Source organism: Gouania willdenowi, chromosome 8, assembly GCF_900634775.1.
Source record: "Gouania willdenowi chromosome 8, fGouWil2.1, whole genome shotgun sequence".
Classification (NCBI taxonomy): Eukaryota; Metazoa; Chordata; class Actinopteri; order Blenniiformes; family Gobiesocidae; genus Gouania; species Gouania willdenowi.
This window is the reverse complement of record NC_041051.1, coordinates 33,355,076-33,370,093: the sequence shown is the minus strand read 5'-3', so window position 1 is coordinate 33,370,093 and position 15,018 is coordinate 33,355,076. Positions and strand designations below refer to the sequence as shown.

Below are 15,018 nucleotides of genomic sequence, written 5' to 3'. Positions count from 1 at the left end.
AATGATATGAAAAGAAAACAGTTATTAGCAAGTCTGAAATAACATCAGTGTTTACATCTGTTTTTTTATTCTTCTTTTTACTTTGTCTGCACATGCAAAGGTCAAAGGTCAACACTACAGGAAGTACAATCTTTTAAATACAACAATGCATGTTTTGTTATTGCAATTAAATAAATAAATGTATTTTATTGCATAATTGTGACCATCACCTGCCCTCCCTAAGGAAGGGTAAAAACCACTTTATTAAAGGGAGAATATAAAAACAGAGGGCAGTGTTACACCTGGGTGAGGGGGTGGGGGGAACAGGGAAGAGAGAGTCAGGGTAGGAATATGGAAAGGGTGGGGAAGAGTTGGTTATTTTAAAGTGAGACTGGGATGTGAAGTTGTAGTTGTGTATATTGTGTTGTGTAGTCGATCCAGTCTGGTGACCAGTGTGAAGCTTAGGTATAATGGTGAGTGGTAAAATTAGTGGTAAAACCTAGAACAGGTATTTAGGATCAACGTGTCTAAGATTAAGCACAGTACGAGTTTTATCCCACAGCCCAAGGCCAATGTATCGTAGACCAATGTATGTGCAAGAACTACTACTGCAAACCCAGGCGTCGCCCCGGGCAAGAAGACGTGGCAGAAAGGGCGGGGGGAAAGGTGCCCCAGGTCACCCCCCTACGACCGAGCTGCCCCCCAGACGCCGCCAAGATCCCAAGCCGAGAGGCAGCTACCGCCCCCCACATACACACCAGAGAAAGCCCCAAGAAGCCGAGGACCCAGTGCACCTTGCCACCGCCCCCAACGCCTCCCGCCAACACCCACCAACCCACCCCCAGCCACAGTAGGGACCACCCCGCACTGCACCAGCAGGCATGCAAGGGTGCGGCTTGCAACGCTCGCCCAGTAAGACACTCTCCAAGACCGGCCCAGCCAGCAGGCTAAGCCCACCAGACCCCAAGGGCATTCTCCTGGGACTGAGAACCCCCAAAGGCGAGCCTCCAGGGAGAGCCCCCCCCCCCCAGCCAACAAACCAGCCACCATCCAGCAAGACCGCACAGTGCAAGGACAGAGCAGCCATTGGTGCCCCCCACTGGCACGCGACAGTCTGACGGCCGCCAGACCACCTGTGAAAGCACAGACACACACATAGTGACTATGTGATGGTTGTTTTATACACACACACACACACACACAGGAGGGGAGCAACTGGATGGAGTCACACTGCGCCAACACCAGATGCTCGACTCCTCAGACACCTGTGTGTGTGTGTGTGTGTGGTTGATTGGAGTGGGGAGGGGGGCGGGGGTCAGAGATGAGGCAGCAGTAGTAATCCCTCCTCCAACTCCCTGACAAGACTAATCCAAGTCCCAGTTGCCCCGTGGGTCGTCAGCCAACACACACACACAAAGCCGGAAACAGCTGCACCAGTGAGCGTCGTTAAGTTCACAAACAGGAGACACTGAACCATCATCATCATCGATGTCATCATCATCATCTTCATCATCATCATCATTTGTCATGTCCATTATTTGCCAGTTTAAACTAATAACTAATGTTCGATTATTGACACGCAACTTTTAACCAATTTCTGTAGTTTTTAAAATCCCATTTCACCACCTTTTCCACCATTTTTGGTGACTTTGAAGCCATTTTATTTGTGATTAAAATAAGGATTTCCATCTTTAAGATGACTATAATAATAATAAACATTCCTGTATAACAGTGAATATTATTCAGATGATTCTATGAATCTGTGATAACCATGTAGCAAAAATACATTAAAAGGAGCAAAAATAAGGCAAAAAAAAGTGATGAAAATAGGTTCAAATATGGTGAGTTTGGTGTTGTTGCAGAAAAAGGGGTAAAAATTAGCTCAAATTGTTATTCTTAGTTTCTTGAGGGCATCTGGCAACCCCCTCCCAGTGCTTTGCGACTCCAAATGGGGTCCTGACCCCAAGGTTGAGAACCCCTGGTTTAGTGTTTTTATTGGTCTGTGCTTTGATTAATTTCTCTTCTGTTTGGTTTTGTGTTTCTAAATCTCTGTTTGCTTCCACAGTTTGAATCCATAATCAAATGTTGTCAATATTAGGTGTCATTAATAGATTTTTAAAGTGCCCTTCAGAATAAAAGCACCAAAGCCGTATTTGGGCGTCTGAATGAGAGCAGCAGCAGATTATGTGACTTTATGGGATTACAGCTGCTCCTCTCACTGGATGAAGATTGATTTGGGTCACACGGACCTTTCTGTCTTTCACTTTCACAGAAACGTCACGTTTTCACGTGTTGTTGTTCACCTGTTGGTGTCGCAGGTCAACTGGTGATCATTACAACTGGTGAACTCCAGTGTCTTTACACTCGTGGTTGTAACCAGTCACATGATAACTGGGTAGCTAATCAGACCATAACACCAACTTTCCTCCCTTTTTATTCTGTTGCATTTTAGACTTTTGTAGCTTATAGTACAAATTTAGTTTAAAAGTTTAATTCCAAGAAATTAAGACTTAAAGGGAGAAAAACCTAAAGGTTTTGATAAATCACACAGACTTTATTCAGAATCTGTGCTCAGGGCCGTTCAAGTTTAATTTAAGCTCAGGAAAGGAAGCTCAATCTTTCCTTTAGCCTAGGAAACACTGATTCATCCTTTACCAAAGGAGACCACATAATGCTGACCCACAATTTGTTGCATTTAAAGGGACACACACACCTGAGTGTTCATGGAAACTCACGATGACCGACAACGGACGAAGATCATGTTAGGTATAGTGCAGCAGATTAGTAAAAAAAACCTTCACTTTGGTATAAAAGCATGATATTGGACACATATACTCTCTAAGGGCCACTATTTTGGAAAAAGAAGTGGCCACTCAAAAATTCAATATGGCGGCCATTTTTCAAGATGGCCACCATTGCTATTCAATGGTTATTATTTAACCAAAATTACTTGAATCTGGTCAAACGAGGTGTCAGAGGAAAGGTCTGGTCCTCTCGAGGCTGCAGAAGTTTGGTGTTTTCCTGCACCAGGGGTAACCTCAGAGGAGTATGAGCAAAAAGGAGTGACTTTGATACTGCTTTCTCCCAGTGACTGAGGTTACCCCTGGTGCAGAAAAACACCAAACCTCTGCAGGCGCACCACGTCATCTAGCCGAAAACAAACCACATATTTGGGGGAATAAACCATGTTCGCTGGTGCCACATTTTTTTCATAATAAGCTATTTTTTTACACCGCGATTGAGTGTTTTGCCTCTAGTGGGAGCCGTTCTAACTCTAACCGGGGGGATGCACATATTCAGACTCTGGAGGGACAGACCTTTCCGCTGATACCTTCAATATGGTGGCCATCTTAAAAAATGGCCGCCATATTGAATTTTTTAGCGGCCAATGGTTTTTTTCAAAATAGTGGCCCTTAGAGAGAATCTGTGCCACATTTCATGCTTTTATACAAAAGTGAATGATTCTGTTGAAATATGTAATCAATCTGCTGCACTATTACCAATGCAATATTATGCCTTGAACAGCTTTAAATAATCTAAAACCCATATTATGTTATGTTAATAGTATATGTTATTATCAGATTATAACTGACATAAAACAGACTCTGTGGTTCAAGAAAAATGGATCAGAGACATTTTTATCCACATGATGTTTTATTTAACATAATTCATATTAATGAGTAGAAGGTGAGTGTGATCAACCATTCTCAATGTGATGTTCTTTTAGTTTACCTTTAGTTCCTTGTAGCCATGGTAACCTCATTTCCTTTGATTTACATTAAAACCTGTGATTTATGACATTATATCAGTGGAAAGTTTTATAAATGCGCTTTTAGTCCATTTTAGGAATAATGTAGTTTTTTTACCACGGCAGACGTCACTAACCTTCACTGTCATCAGATTATTACGTCACCTAGTGGAAGTGTGTCTGATTGTCAAAACAAACGGGATGGCCTTTTCCTAACTCCTCCCCTAACACCTTTCCTTAACCCTGTGACGTCATCCATGGGGTTAAAAAAAAGTAGACAGGAAAGGAAATAGGAGCCCCCCCCCCCCTCCACACACACACACACACACACACACACACAGAATATGACTGAATCATTTATTCCACGGTGACTGTGAGCAGCTCAGTGCTGCCTCCTGCTGGGCTGGAGAATTCAGTTCTTAGAGGAGTCAATGGAGTCTGACGGAGGAAAACATTATTAATTTTGGATGATACAACACACACACACACACACACACACACACTGAGCAGCGTACCTTCGTTGGTGTCAGGTAACTCTTCCATCTTCACACTACCTTTGTAAACACAATTGTCCGTACCGATTACGGCTACCTCCTCACACTGACACAGAGACAGACACAGGTTGGGCTCAATTACATCTTGAATTACCCATGTTCAATTACAATTCAATTATGATTACAGTGACCAGCATTTTTTCCATTTACAGTTAAATTACAATTACTTTTCATCCCTAGAAAGTCAATCATAATTAGGTTCTCAATTACTAAAGTTCAATTATAATTTATCAGGATTACTGAGCCTGAAATAAGGTTAGATTAGATTAGATAGCTTTTATTGTCATTGTACAAGGGCCACTATTTGGAAAAAGTTGTTGGCCACTCAAAAATTCAATATGGCGGGAATTTTTCAAGATGGCCACCATTGCTATTCAATGGTGTTTTATTTAAATGGTACAAGCTGTACGACCTACCAATAAAAAGATTGTTAGGGGTCAAAGTTCATGACGTCACAAAAAACAAACACTTTTTTCCCTATAACTTGGCCACTGGTACCATTGAACAACATTTCCTTTCAATTTTAATTGACAAATACAAATTTCTAAACTCACACAATTTTATTACGATGAAGACAACAGCAGATTTTTAAAATTACAATTACAGTTAATAAATGTATGTCTCACCGTCTGTTTGTAGGTTTTCTGCAGAGCCTTGTTGCGTTGGCTGATGGGGGTGATGGTGTGAGTCCCTCCACTGTTCCGAGATTGAGTCGCGAAGCTAACGTAAGCGCGATGGATCACATGACCTCTGAGACACAGACAGAAACACACATGGATTCATTAAACAACAGGTGCGTTCACATTAGATAGTATGAATAGATTGAGTATGTGAGAAATACCAGATGTATACTATACGGGGACATTTATTACGTATACATGGTGGGCACACTAGTCATACTCAATCGTCCCATGATGCATTGGGAGCTGAGACCAGCTTTCAAAATAAAAGCATCTCCTTGTTTTCCATCAGTTTTTTTTTTTAAACTCCTTTGTGACTAGGGCTCTTATTTTGAAGTTAACAGGAAGTTTAGTCAGTAGCACAATGGAGGGTCTCTGAAAATGTGTGAAATATGTCTATGTGAGTTTTATGGATCTATTGAGCACATGTTGATATTCTACTTGGTCACTTTCTCACTTCAAATGTTTTCAGAACTTTCAAAGTAAAGGTGGAGAATCAACAGAGATATTTAGCCTCAGTGTGAACAAGGTTTTTAACGCTGTAGGTTCCAGATGCATCTTGGGAAACTTGGAAATATACTTCAGTGGGAACGCTGATCATCCTAATCATACTATAGTCTATAGTAGACAGTATATACTCATTGAGTGTGTTAGTGAGTGTGTTAGTGAGTCATTCTGACTTACGGTCCAGGTGATTGGACAACTTCATTGGCACAGGATAGACAGTTAACCAACTGCCTGAAAACACACACACAAACACACACAAGTACGGTTAGTCCTCGCCCTCAGGTGGGCGAAGCTTTAGGACCACCCTCCCCCATCCTTACTTGGTGGTGCCGGCGGCGGCGGTCTGCGACTTTTCCTTCAGCTTCTTAGAGGTTTTCTCCAGATGTTTCTTCAGAGCCTCCAACTCCAGCCTGGAGATCTGCAGCCACAGAGACTGTCAGTGTGTGTGTGTGTGTGTGTGTGTGTGTGTGTGTGTGTGTGTGTGTACCTTTAATTCCATCTCTGAGGACAGTCTGTCCAAGTTCTCTTCCTGAGCCGTTACTTTGCTCTGAAAGTCCTGCAGCATCACATTAAGCTTCTCCAACTGATCAGATAGACATATAAGAATAGATCTGTTCATGTTCTTAGTGACAGACCTATAATAATAGATCTGTTCATGTTCTTAGTTACAGACGAATAATAATAGATCTGTTCATGTTCTTTGTTACAGACGTATAAAAAATAGATATGTTCATGTTCTTAGCTAGAGACGTATAAAGAATAGATCTGTTCATGTTCTTAGTTACAGACGTATAATAATAGATCTGTTCATGTTCTTTTTTACAGACGTATAAAAAATAGATATGTTCATGTTCTTAGCTAGAGACGTATAAAGAATAGATCTGTTCATGTTCTTTTTTACAGACGTATAAAAAATAGATATGTTCATGTTCTTAGCTAGAGACGTATAAAGAATAGATCTGTTCATGTTCTTAGTTACAGATGTATAAAGAATAGATCTGTTCATGTTCTTAGTTACAAACATATAAACAATAGATCTGTTCATGTTCTTAGTTACAGATGTATATAGAATAGATCTGTTCATGTTCTTAGTTACAAACGTATATAAAGAATAGATCTTTTCATGTTCTTTGTTACAGACATATAAGAATAGATCTGTTCATGTTCTTAGTTACAAACGTATAAAGAATAGATCTTTTCATGTTCTTTGTTACAGACATATAGGAATAGATCTGTTCATGTTCTTAGTTACAGACGTATAATAATAGATCTGTTCATGTTCTTTGTTACAGACGTATAAAAAATAGATATGTTCATGTTCTTTGTTACAGACGTATAAAGAATAGATCTGTTCATGTTCTTAGTTACAGATGTATAAAGAATAGATCTGTTCATGTTCTTAGTTACAAACGTATAAACAATAGATCTGTTCATGTTCTTAGTTACAGATGTCTAAAGAATAGATCTGTTCATGTCCTGAGATACAGACATGTAAAAAATAGATCTGTTTTTGTTCTTTGTTACAGACATATAGGAATAGATCTGTTCATGTTATTAGTTACAGACGTATAAAAAATAGATATGTTCATGTTCTTAGCTAGAGACGTATAAAGAATAGATCTGTTCATGTTCTTAGTTACAAACGTATAAACAATAGATCTGTTCATGTTCTTAGTTACAGATGTATATAGAATAGATCTGTTCATGTTCTTAGTTACAAACGTATAAAGAATAGATCTGTACATGTTCTTAGTTACAGACTTATAAAGAATAAATCTGTTCCTGTTGTTAGTTAGATGTATAAAAAATAGATATGTTCCTGTCCTTTGTTACAGATGTATAAATAATAGATCTGTTCTTGACCAGGTCCAGAAGGAATATAAAACATGCAGAACCCTTTCACAATAAGAGCCCAATGTGTTACTGACTTCGCTCTCCAACTCGGTCCTGTCGGCCTTTTTCTGGTCCAGGTTCTCCGTGATAGTGAACAGCTCCTGTGGACACAGTACACGGCTGGGTTGTTAGGACGTGGCTCCGCCCACTGCTCTGTGAGTGTGTGTGTGTGTTACCTGGATGTGGTTCTGGTTCTCCTGGATATGATTCTGGTTCTCCTGGATATGATTCTGGTTCTCCTGGATGTGGTTCTGGTTCTCCTGGATGTGGCTCTGGTTCTCCTGGATGTTGTTTTGGTTCTCCTGGATAAGGTTCCTGATCTCCTGGATGAGGTTCTGATTCTCCTGGATGAGGTTCTGATTCTCCTGGATGAGGTCCTGGTGCTCCCTGCTGTCCTGGCTCAGACTCTCACAGAGGACCTTCAGGTCCTGTAGCTCCTCCTGAAGCAGAGACACAGTAACATCAGTTTGGGAGGGTCCTACCTCTCGTTCTTTCTGTTCCTCGTTCTGCTGCTTCAGGTAGTCCACGTCCTGCTGCAGTTGGTCCACGTTCTGCAGCACAAGGCCCAGCTTCATGCCCGGGGTCTGCTCGTCCAACAGAGGTGTCAGCGGGTGAATCAGGTCCTCCAACGAGTCCCGGAGGTGGTCAAGCTGAGGGCAGAATCAGAGAGGTTCACTTAAAATTTCATCAGGACCTGAATACACCACGGTCTGCTTGGTTCCACATTACAGGAACTGATCGAGACCTCAAAGTATTTTGACCTCAGAGTCTTTAGAACTCAGAGTCTCAGAACAACAACTGTTGAAACTCATCAGTTTATCTATGTTGGATCAATGCGTAAAGGTTTCCCTTCAGCTTTGGATGGAAATGTGACATCATCAGGTTTGATGAAGGTTCTAGTTCTTCTGGATCTAGCTCCAGATTTAGATCTAGTTCTGCTTCTATTTCTTACCTCCTTCTGCCGGTTCATCAAATCCTGGATCAGGTCCTGGTGCTGGGTCAGCTGATCCGTCAGGTTCTTGGTGACGTCAGAAGACTCTGAGATAGAGAGAACCGGGTCAGAACCATGGTCACATGACCTGCCATCAGCACATTTGTAACGATCCCCATCTGTGTCCTAGTTAGCTAGCTATTAGGAGACTATCTCTGCATTTTATCCAAAAACGAAATTACGGAATTGGTGAGCTGGTCTCTCAATGCAATCGATCAAATTTTCGACAAAAAGACCGGCAGGGGTGACCCTGCGTGTCCGGACAGAACGTTTGTGGCTGGATACACGATGGATTCCTGGAATAATTGGAAGGTCGTGTGTCTGTCCATGCTTTCCATCTACATGATTGGAATTATGGTAGCAGGGATGCTGTTGATTGGAGCGAGCAGCTTTCTGATCTATCGCAAAGTCTGTATTACGTTGGCAGCTGGTAGCCGGTCATTTCTGAAGGATGGGGCAGAGCACTCAACACTCACTAATGTGATGAACGAACTCAAAAATAAGGAGGAGGCTACTGTGGAGCGTTTACATAGGATTGAAACCAACTTGGAGAGGTTAAGTGCTCGGCTTGCAATTTGAGGCCACATTATTGGATTTTACTGCTAGAGACCAAAGACTCAAGGTTACCAAAGGGGTGCTAGCCCTGGATGGATCATCATTGGCTTCCCCCACAGCCGCTCAAGGCTGTCTTCTATTTCACCACGGATTTTGACGCTCCATCCCCCTCCATCTCTCCCACCTCCCCCATCGCCACCTGGACTTTTGTTTTCAGAACCAGATCTACCAGGATCGTCACAAATCATCTGACCGTATCAGAGGGAAAGCAAAGGGTTTATATTTTAATGCCTTGACCGGCCCAACGTCCTCCCTTCCTCCTCGCAAGTTATAAGGGAACAGGTAAAGCGCCCACAAGAGGCTACATGCGCACGCCCCCTAGTTTTATACTGTCCTCACCATTAGGGAAGTAAGTTTAGTAAGTCCCCTCACCTCTCCTCCCGTTGTTCTCCCACTTTTCATCTAAATATGGGGCACCTCCCATGCCCATGGCGACCCACGGTTCTCCCATTCTTGTCCTCCCATGTTATATGTGATTGTCTTTTCATGTTTCTTTGGACGGGATGAAACTGAAATGTTTGTACAGCAATTGGTGATTTTTATCTGTGAAAAGCGCTTTATAAATAAAATCTACTTACTTACTAGGTGTTAATCGCTTCTTTTGATCCCATGTATACTACAGCACGTATACTACGCGATGCACGACACATCATTTAGCCGAGACTCGGTCCAAACTCAAAAATACTGTAGACGCTCGACTGAAAAATCGGCTAAAATCTGCCAAAAATCACAGTGTCTATCTGCCTTTAGTTAGCTAGTTAACAAGTTTGTTAGTCAGTTATTTCATTAGTCAGTGAGTTAGCAAGTCTGTTAGTTAGCAAGTTAGTCAGTTAGTTATTCATTTAGTAGTAAGTAAGTATGTTAGTTAGTTAACAAGTCAACTTAGTTTGTAAATTTATTAGCAAGTTAGTAGTTAGCAAGTTAGTAGTTAGCAAGTTAGTAGTTAGCAAGTTAGTAGTTAGCAAGTTAGTAGTTAGCAAGTTAGTAGTTAGCAAGTTAGTAGTTAGCAAGTTAGTAGTTAGCAAGTTAGTAGTTAGCAAGTTAGTAGTTAGCAAGTTAGTAGTTAGTTAGTTACCAATGTCCTGTTGAAGCTTCTCCAACTTTGTCACTCGACCTTTCAGAAGCTTCAAGTTCTCCTGCAGGTTCTCCACTGTCCTCCAACCCTCTTGCTCCTCTAGTGGAGCTGACACAGGAGAATCCTAGACCATCAACCGAGTGAGCATCAATTAATTCACATACAAACATACTTATCATAAATGTAGATGAAACTGTGACATTCCTCCACCTGGTTAGTTTGAGCCTTCTCCACCTCCTCAGTTTGAGCTCCACCCATCTGCACTCAGAGACCACAGAACATCACCGAGCAGCAAACACTCTTTACTAAAAATATTCAATAATTATTCAATATTTGTATAATATTAAAATCGGTAAACAGTTATGGGATGCAAGCTCAGGCTTGATCACCTTGTAGCTGTCCACCTTTGATGAGGGTGTCTAGTGTATACAAGGCCCAAACACCCCCTGATTCAAAGAAACATTACTGATGATGCGTCCCAATATTTACATCCTTCCCATATCTGAGACACAGCTCCAACATGTGGATCATAAGTGGGATCACCTGACTAAACCTAGAGTCACATTCAGAGGACGCTGTTCTCTCTCTGACTTCCATCATAAAATGCTGATCTCTGTGTGTAACATATTATAAGGCCTAGATAAAGTAGAACCCCAAGATGAACTCTGACCTCCAGCTGAGCTCGGAGCTCCATCATCTCCTTCTTAAGCCTGTTTTGTTGCTGCTGCAGCTTCTCCAACTGCTTCATCATCTGAAACACACACACACACACAATGTTAGGGATGTACACACAAGTCCCTCATATTTGTTAGCATAACACGTAGCCACCAGTCGCACATGTTTGGTTATCTTAAAATGTAGCCACAAGTCCCTCATATTTATTAGCATAACACGTAGCCACCAGTCGCACATGTTTGGTTAGCTTAACATGTAGCCACAAGTCCCTCATGTTTGGTTAGCTTAACATGTAGCCACAAGTCCCTCATATTTATTAGCATAACACGTAGCCACCAGTCGCACATGTTTGGTTAGCTTAACATGTAGCCACAAGTCCCTCATATTTGTTCGCATAACACGTAGCCACCAGTCCCACATATTTGGTTAGCTTAACATGTAGCCACCAGTCCCACATGTTTGGGTTAGCTTAGCACGTAGCCACCAGTCCTCCATGTTTGGTTAGCTTAACACGTAGCCACCAGTCCCACATGTTTAGGTTAGCTTAACATGTAGCAACCAGTCGCACATGTTTGGTTAGCTTAACGTGTAGCCACAAGTCCCTCATATTTGTTAGCATAACACATAGCCACCAGTCACACATGTTTGGTTAGCTTAACATGTAGCCACAAGTCCCTCATATTTATTAGCATAACACATTATTCTGCAGTCTGTGTCTTCTCCTCGCCCTCCGAGCTTTTCTGTTTCAGGTGTCTTGATGCTAGAGATAGTGGTTTCTGATCAATGGTTCACGGCTCAACTAGTCTAGAACATTCTGATGGTTTATCCTTCTATCCTATTCTGTTTGTCCTTCTGTTCACTAACCCCAACCAGTGGAACCAGATGTTCTCCACCTCTGAACCTGGTTCAGTTTTTTCTTCCCACTGTCGCTAAATGCTTGTTCATGTGGATCTTGTTGGGTTCTTACTGTAGACTTTATATTTTGTTCATTTATTTGTTGTAATTTGCGCTGTATAAATAAAGTTGAATTGAATTGAATTGAATTATAAAAAATGTTAATTATAATTTAAATCATTACTGGTGAACCACGTTTCAGTTCTACACATATGTAGTTGATAATTATTAAAATATGTTTCATATCTTGTTATATATATTTTTAAATTGTGATTTATATTTGAATATTTATGTTAGACTGAAACAAACAAATAAACAAAACAAACAAAAAGAAAACAAAAAACAAATAGGAAAAAAAAAATTAGATGATAAATATTTGTTTTTAGGACCTGTTAGCATTAGAGATGCTAACAGAAAGCTAACACAAGAGGAAGGTTAACTTTTATTAGATTATTTATTTCAGGCTCAGTAATTGTGATTAATTGTAATTGAAATTTAGAAATTGAGAACGTAATTATAATTGGCTTTCTGAGGATAGAAAATAATTGTAATTTAATTGTAATTGGAAAAAATGCTGGTCACTGTAATCGTAATTGAATTGTAATTGCACATGGGTAGTTGAAGATGTAATTGTAACTGAAAAATGTAATCTACCCCGGCTCTGTAAGTGTTATATTGTATTATAGTGTATTATTTAATTTTTTTAAATAGTTTGTATTTTATTTTTTTATTTTTTTCAATGATTTGTTTGGAAGAATAGCATTGTTTTGTCTCGATATCTAAAATAAATCATGTGTACAAACTGTGTATACCTTTTTATTATTATTACTATTATTATAGACATCCAACAAACCCAATATTCCATCAGTTAAAACTGTTGAAGTTCAATGACATTGTAGATTGTAGTATTTCGCAAATTATGCATGAAGTGCATCAAAAAATCTTACCTGTAAATCTCCAGGCCAGATTTATAAAAACAGTAAGTATAATTTAAAACGAAAATAGATCTTTATAAAACCAAAGTTTAGGACAATATTAAAGGGGCGTTGCATTTCTGTGAAAGGGGTTTCTTTATTGAACAATATGAGCAAGAATTTAAAAGAATGTAAAGCAAATATTAGATTTAAACATCTAATTAAAACAAGTATATTATTAACATATAATGAACTTTTCTAAACCAGGGGTTCTCAACTAGTCTTACTCTGGGACCCACATTTTTTCCACGGCCATTAAATCGCGACCCACGTTTTTCAAAAATAGCTGTTGAAAAGACTCTCTATTTTAAAACATAAATCTATATATTTTCCTGTGCAACATGCACTTCACACCACGCCTGTCAAAGGTGTAAGTTTCTTTCAAAATAAAAGACAAGGCCAACATGAGCAACATTAAGTATTTATTTATTTTTGACCAGCTGTTTGCGACCCACTGAATACAGGTCCGCGACCCACTTTTGGGTCCCGACCCACCAGTTGAGAATCCCTGCTCTAAAGTACCATAATGTTGTGTTGTTGTTGTTTACCCTTTTTGCTTGTATGTTTTTGTTCTATGGTGTTGTTTTGTGGTTTTTTTATTTTTGTTTTTTTATGACAGAAAAATTTGACACAAATGCGTGACTTTGTTTATTTTGAAATCATCGTAGACATTGTAAATGTTTGTTGTTGTTTTCTCATGCTGTTGTAAACTGATAATTAGTACAAAGGCACAGTTTACATAAGATTCTTCTTCTTTCTGCTCCCTTTCATTCAGAACTTTGTAAAAATTTATGTTATTAAATTGATTTTTTTTTTGTGTGTGTGTTTTTTTTAATGAATGGAATAAATAAATGAATTAATAAATAATAATTCTCTTTTACACTGACCCTGTCCTGCTCGGTTCTTACCTGGTTCAGCCTCTCCGCAAAGCTGGGGCTCTGGTCCTGGTCCTGCTTCTGGTCCTGGTCCTGGTCCTGGTCCTGGTCCTGGTCCTGGTCCTGCTTCTGGTCCTGCTTCTGGTCCTGCTTCTGGTCCTGGTCCTGCTTCTGGTCCTGGTCCTGCTTCTGGTCCTGGTCCTGCTTCTGGTCCTGGTCCTGGTCCTGGTCTCCCGCACGGTCGATGAGCATCACGAGCAGGGAGCGCAGTGCGATGTGGTTGATAGTTGAACAATGCGGCCCAACGAAGGCCTCATTGAGCAACTCAATCATTTTCTCCGACATGGAAACACGTTAATAACCGACCGTGAAACAGGTTAGATTTATCCTCTATTTATGTGTTGTTGTTGTAATAATAATAATAATAATAATAATTATGGAAGTGGTTAAAACACGCGCTGCGACTGTGAACCACCACAAAGTCTAGGACAAGTTCACTAAAGTTACTTATATGTTTAGAACGTCCGTCGAACTCCCGCTTCCACCGCCAATCACCATGGAGACGGACGCACCGGAAACAGGATACGCGGAACTTCAAAATAATGTTCAACCAAAGCTACAACTAAGATTCTGATATATTATGACTTTGTTTATCTCTGAGCACACACATGCACTATTAGTTTTTTTTTTTGTTTTTTTTTGCAACATTTAGCAAAAAACTAAAAAACGTATGTGGATTTTTTTTTTTAAAATTTACTTTTGACCAAATTTACAGCATTTGTGAAATCTGTCATTGTTTAAATCTAAATGTTAAATGATAAACCTAAATGTTAAAACTACATTTCGAATATCAATCTTAAATGTTAACTAACTATACATGTTAATAATAAATGTTACATCTAAATGTTAATAATAAATGTAAATCTTAAATATAAATGCTAAATGTTCAATCTTAATCTAAATGTTAGAATCATTATACATGGGATGTGATGTTCAATGGTCCTATATTTATATTTAACATTGAGATTTAGATATAACGTTGTTGATATTTGTACTACAAAAAAAAAAAAATCACAAATTTCACAAATATTGGCGTACATCTGGTCAAAAGTAACATAAAAAAACTCAAACACATTTTTTAAATGTGGTTTGATGCTAAATGCTGAAAAAGTTGCTGTTTATTTACAATTGGAGCCCCATATGGACCATGGGGCACACACATGGTCTACTGTTGGCAAACAAACAAGACCTTTAGTCACTTTTATTTAAATCTCCAGTTTAACGGAACATAAATAAAAGCGCAGAGATTATGGAAAATCAGGTTTTAAGGTGATTTGAGCACTTTGTGGCTCTGTTTAGTTCAACACCACATTAGGTGCCGCGTGGAGAGAAGCTGGAGTAATTTGGACTCTGGATCTCCTTAAGGCTGACCTGAGGAGCATTTTTAGAACATCCAGCTTTCTCTGAGCTTTGAAAACTATCACCAAATTAGCTGAAGTCCACTGTGTGCAGGGCTTTTCTCCTATTATGGTTGGCTCCATGTCCACTGGACATTTGG

At 39.8% G+C, this 15,018-nt stretch overlaps 1 protein-coding gene across 2 annotated transcripts; it reads right to left on the bottom strand.

Annotated features, from left to right (window-relative positions):
* Positions 1-4,031: 4,031 nt before the first annotated feature.
* Positions 4,032-14,014, bottom strand: LOC114468907 (transcription factor SPT20 homolog). Of its 2 annotated transcripts, XM_028456055.1 has the most exons (14): positions 13,662-14,014; positions 13,494-13,577; positions 10,713-10,793; positions 10,253-10,300; positions 10,043-10,166; positions 8,314-8,399; positions 7,538-8,011; positions 7,397-7,462; positions 5,956-6,051; positions 5,789-5,886; positions 5,646-5,699; positions 4,908-5,031; positions 4,243-4,327; positions 4,032-4,165 (listed from the first exon to the last, which is right to left on the bottom strand). In XM_028456055.1, the coding sequence occupies exons 1-14, from the start codon at positions 13,803-13,805 to the stop codon at positions 4,140-4,142; spliced, it is 1,590 nt and encodes a 529-aa protein (XP_028311856.1). In that variant the 5' UTR covers positions 13,806-14,014; the 3' UTR covers positions 4,032-4,139. The 2 variants fall into 2 exon arrangements, with proteins under 2 accessions (XP_028311856.1, XP_028311854.1); XM_028456053.1 differs by having other exon boundaries at positions 13,494-14,013.
* Positions 14,015-15,018: the final 1,004 nt, after the last annotated feature.

Bases quoted from the DNA above. Each gene is read 5' to 3' on its own strand.
- LOC114468907 (XM_028456053.1), bottom strand. From the start codon at position 13,805: ATGTCGGAGAAAATGATTGAGTTGCTCAATGAGGCCTTCGTTGGGCCG. The intron at 5,032-5,645 runs GTAAGTCAGAAT...TCTGTGTCTCAG, and splicing joins GTTGTCCAATCACCTGGACC to AGGTCATGTGATCCATCGCG. The intron at 4,328-4,907 runs GTGAGACATACA...TCTCTGTGTCAG, and splicing joins AGAAAACCTACAAACAGACG to TGTGAGGAGGTAGCCGTAAT.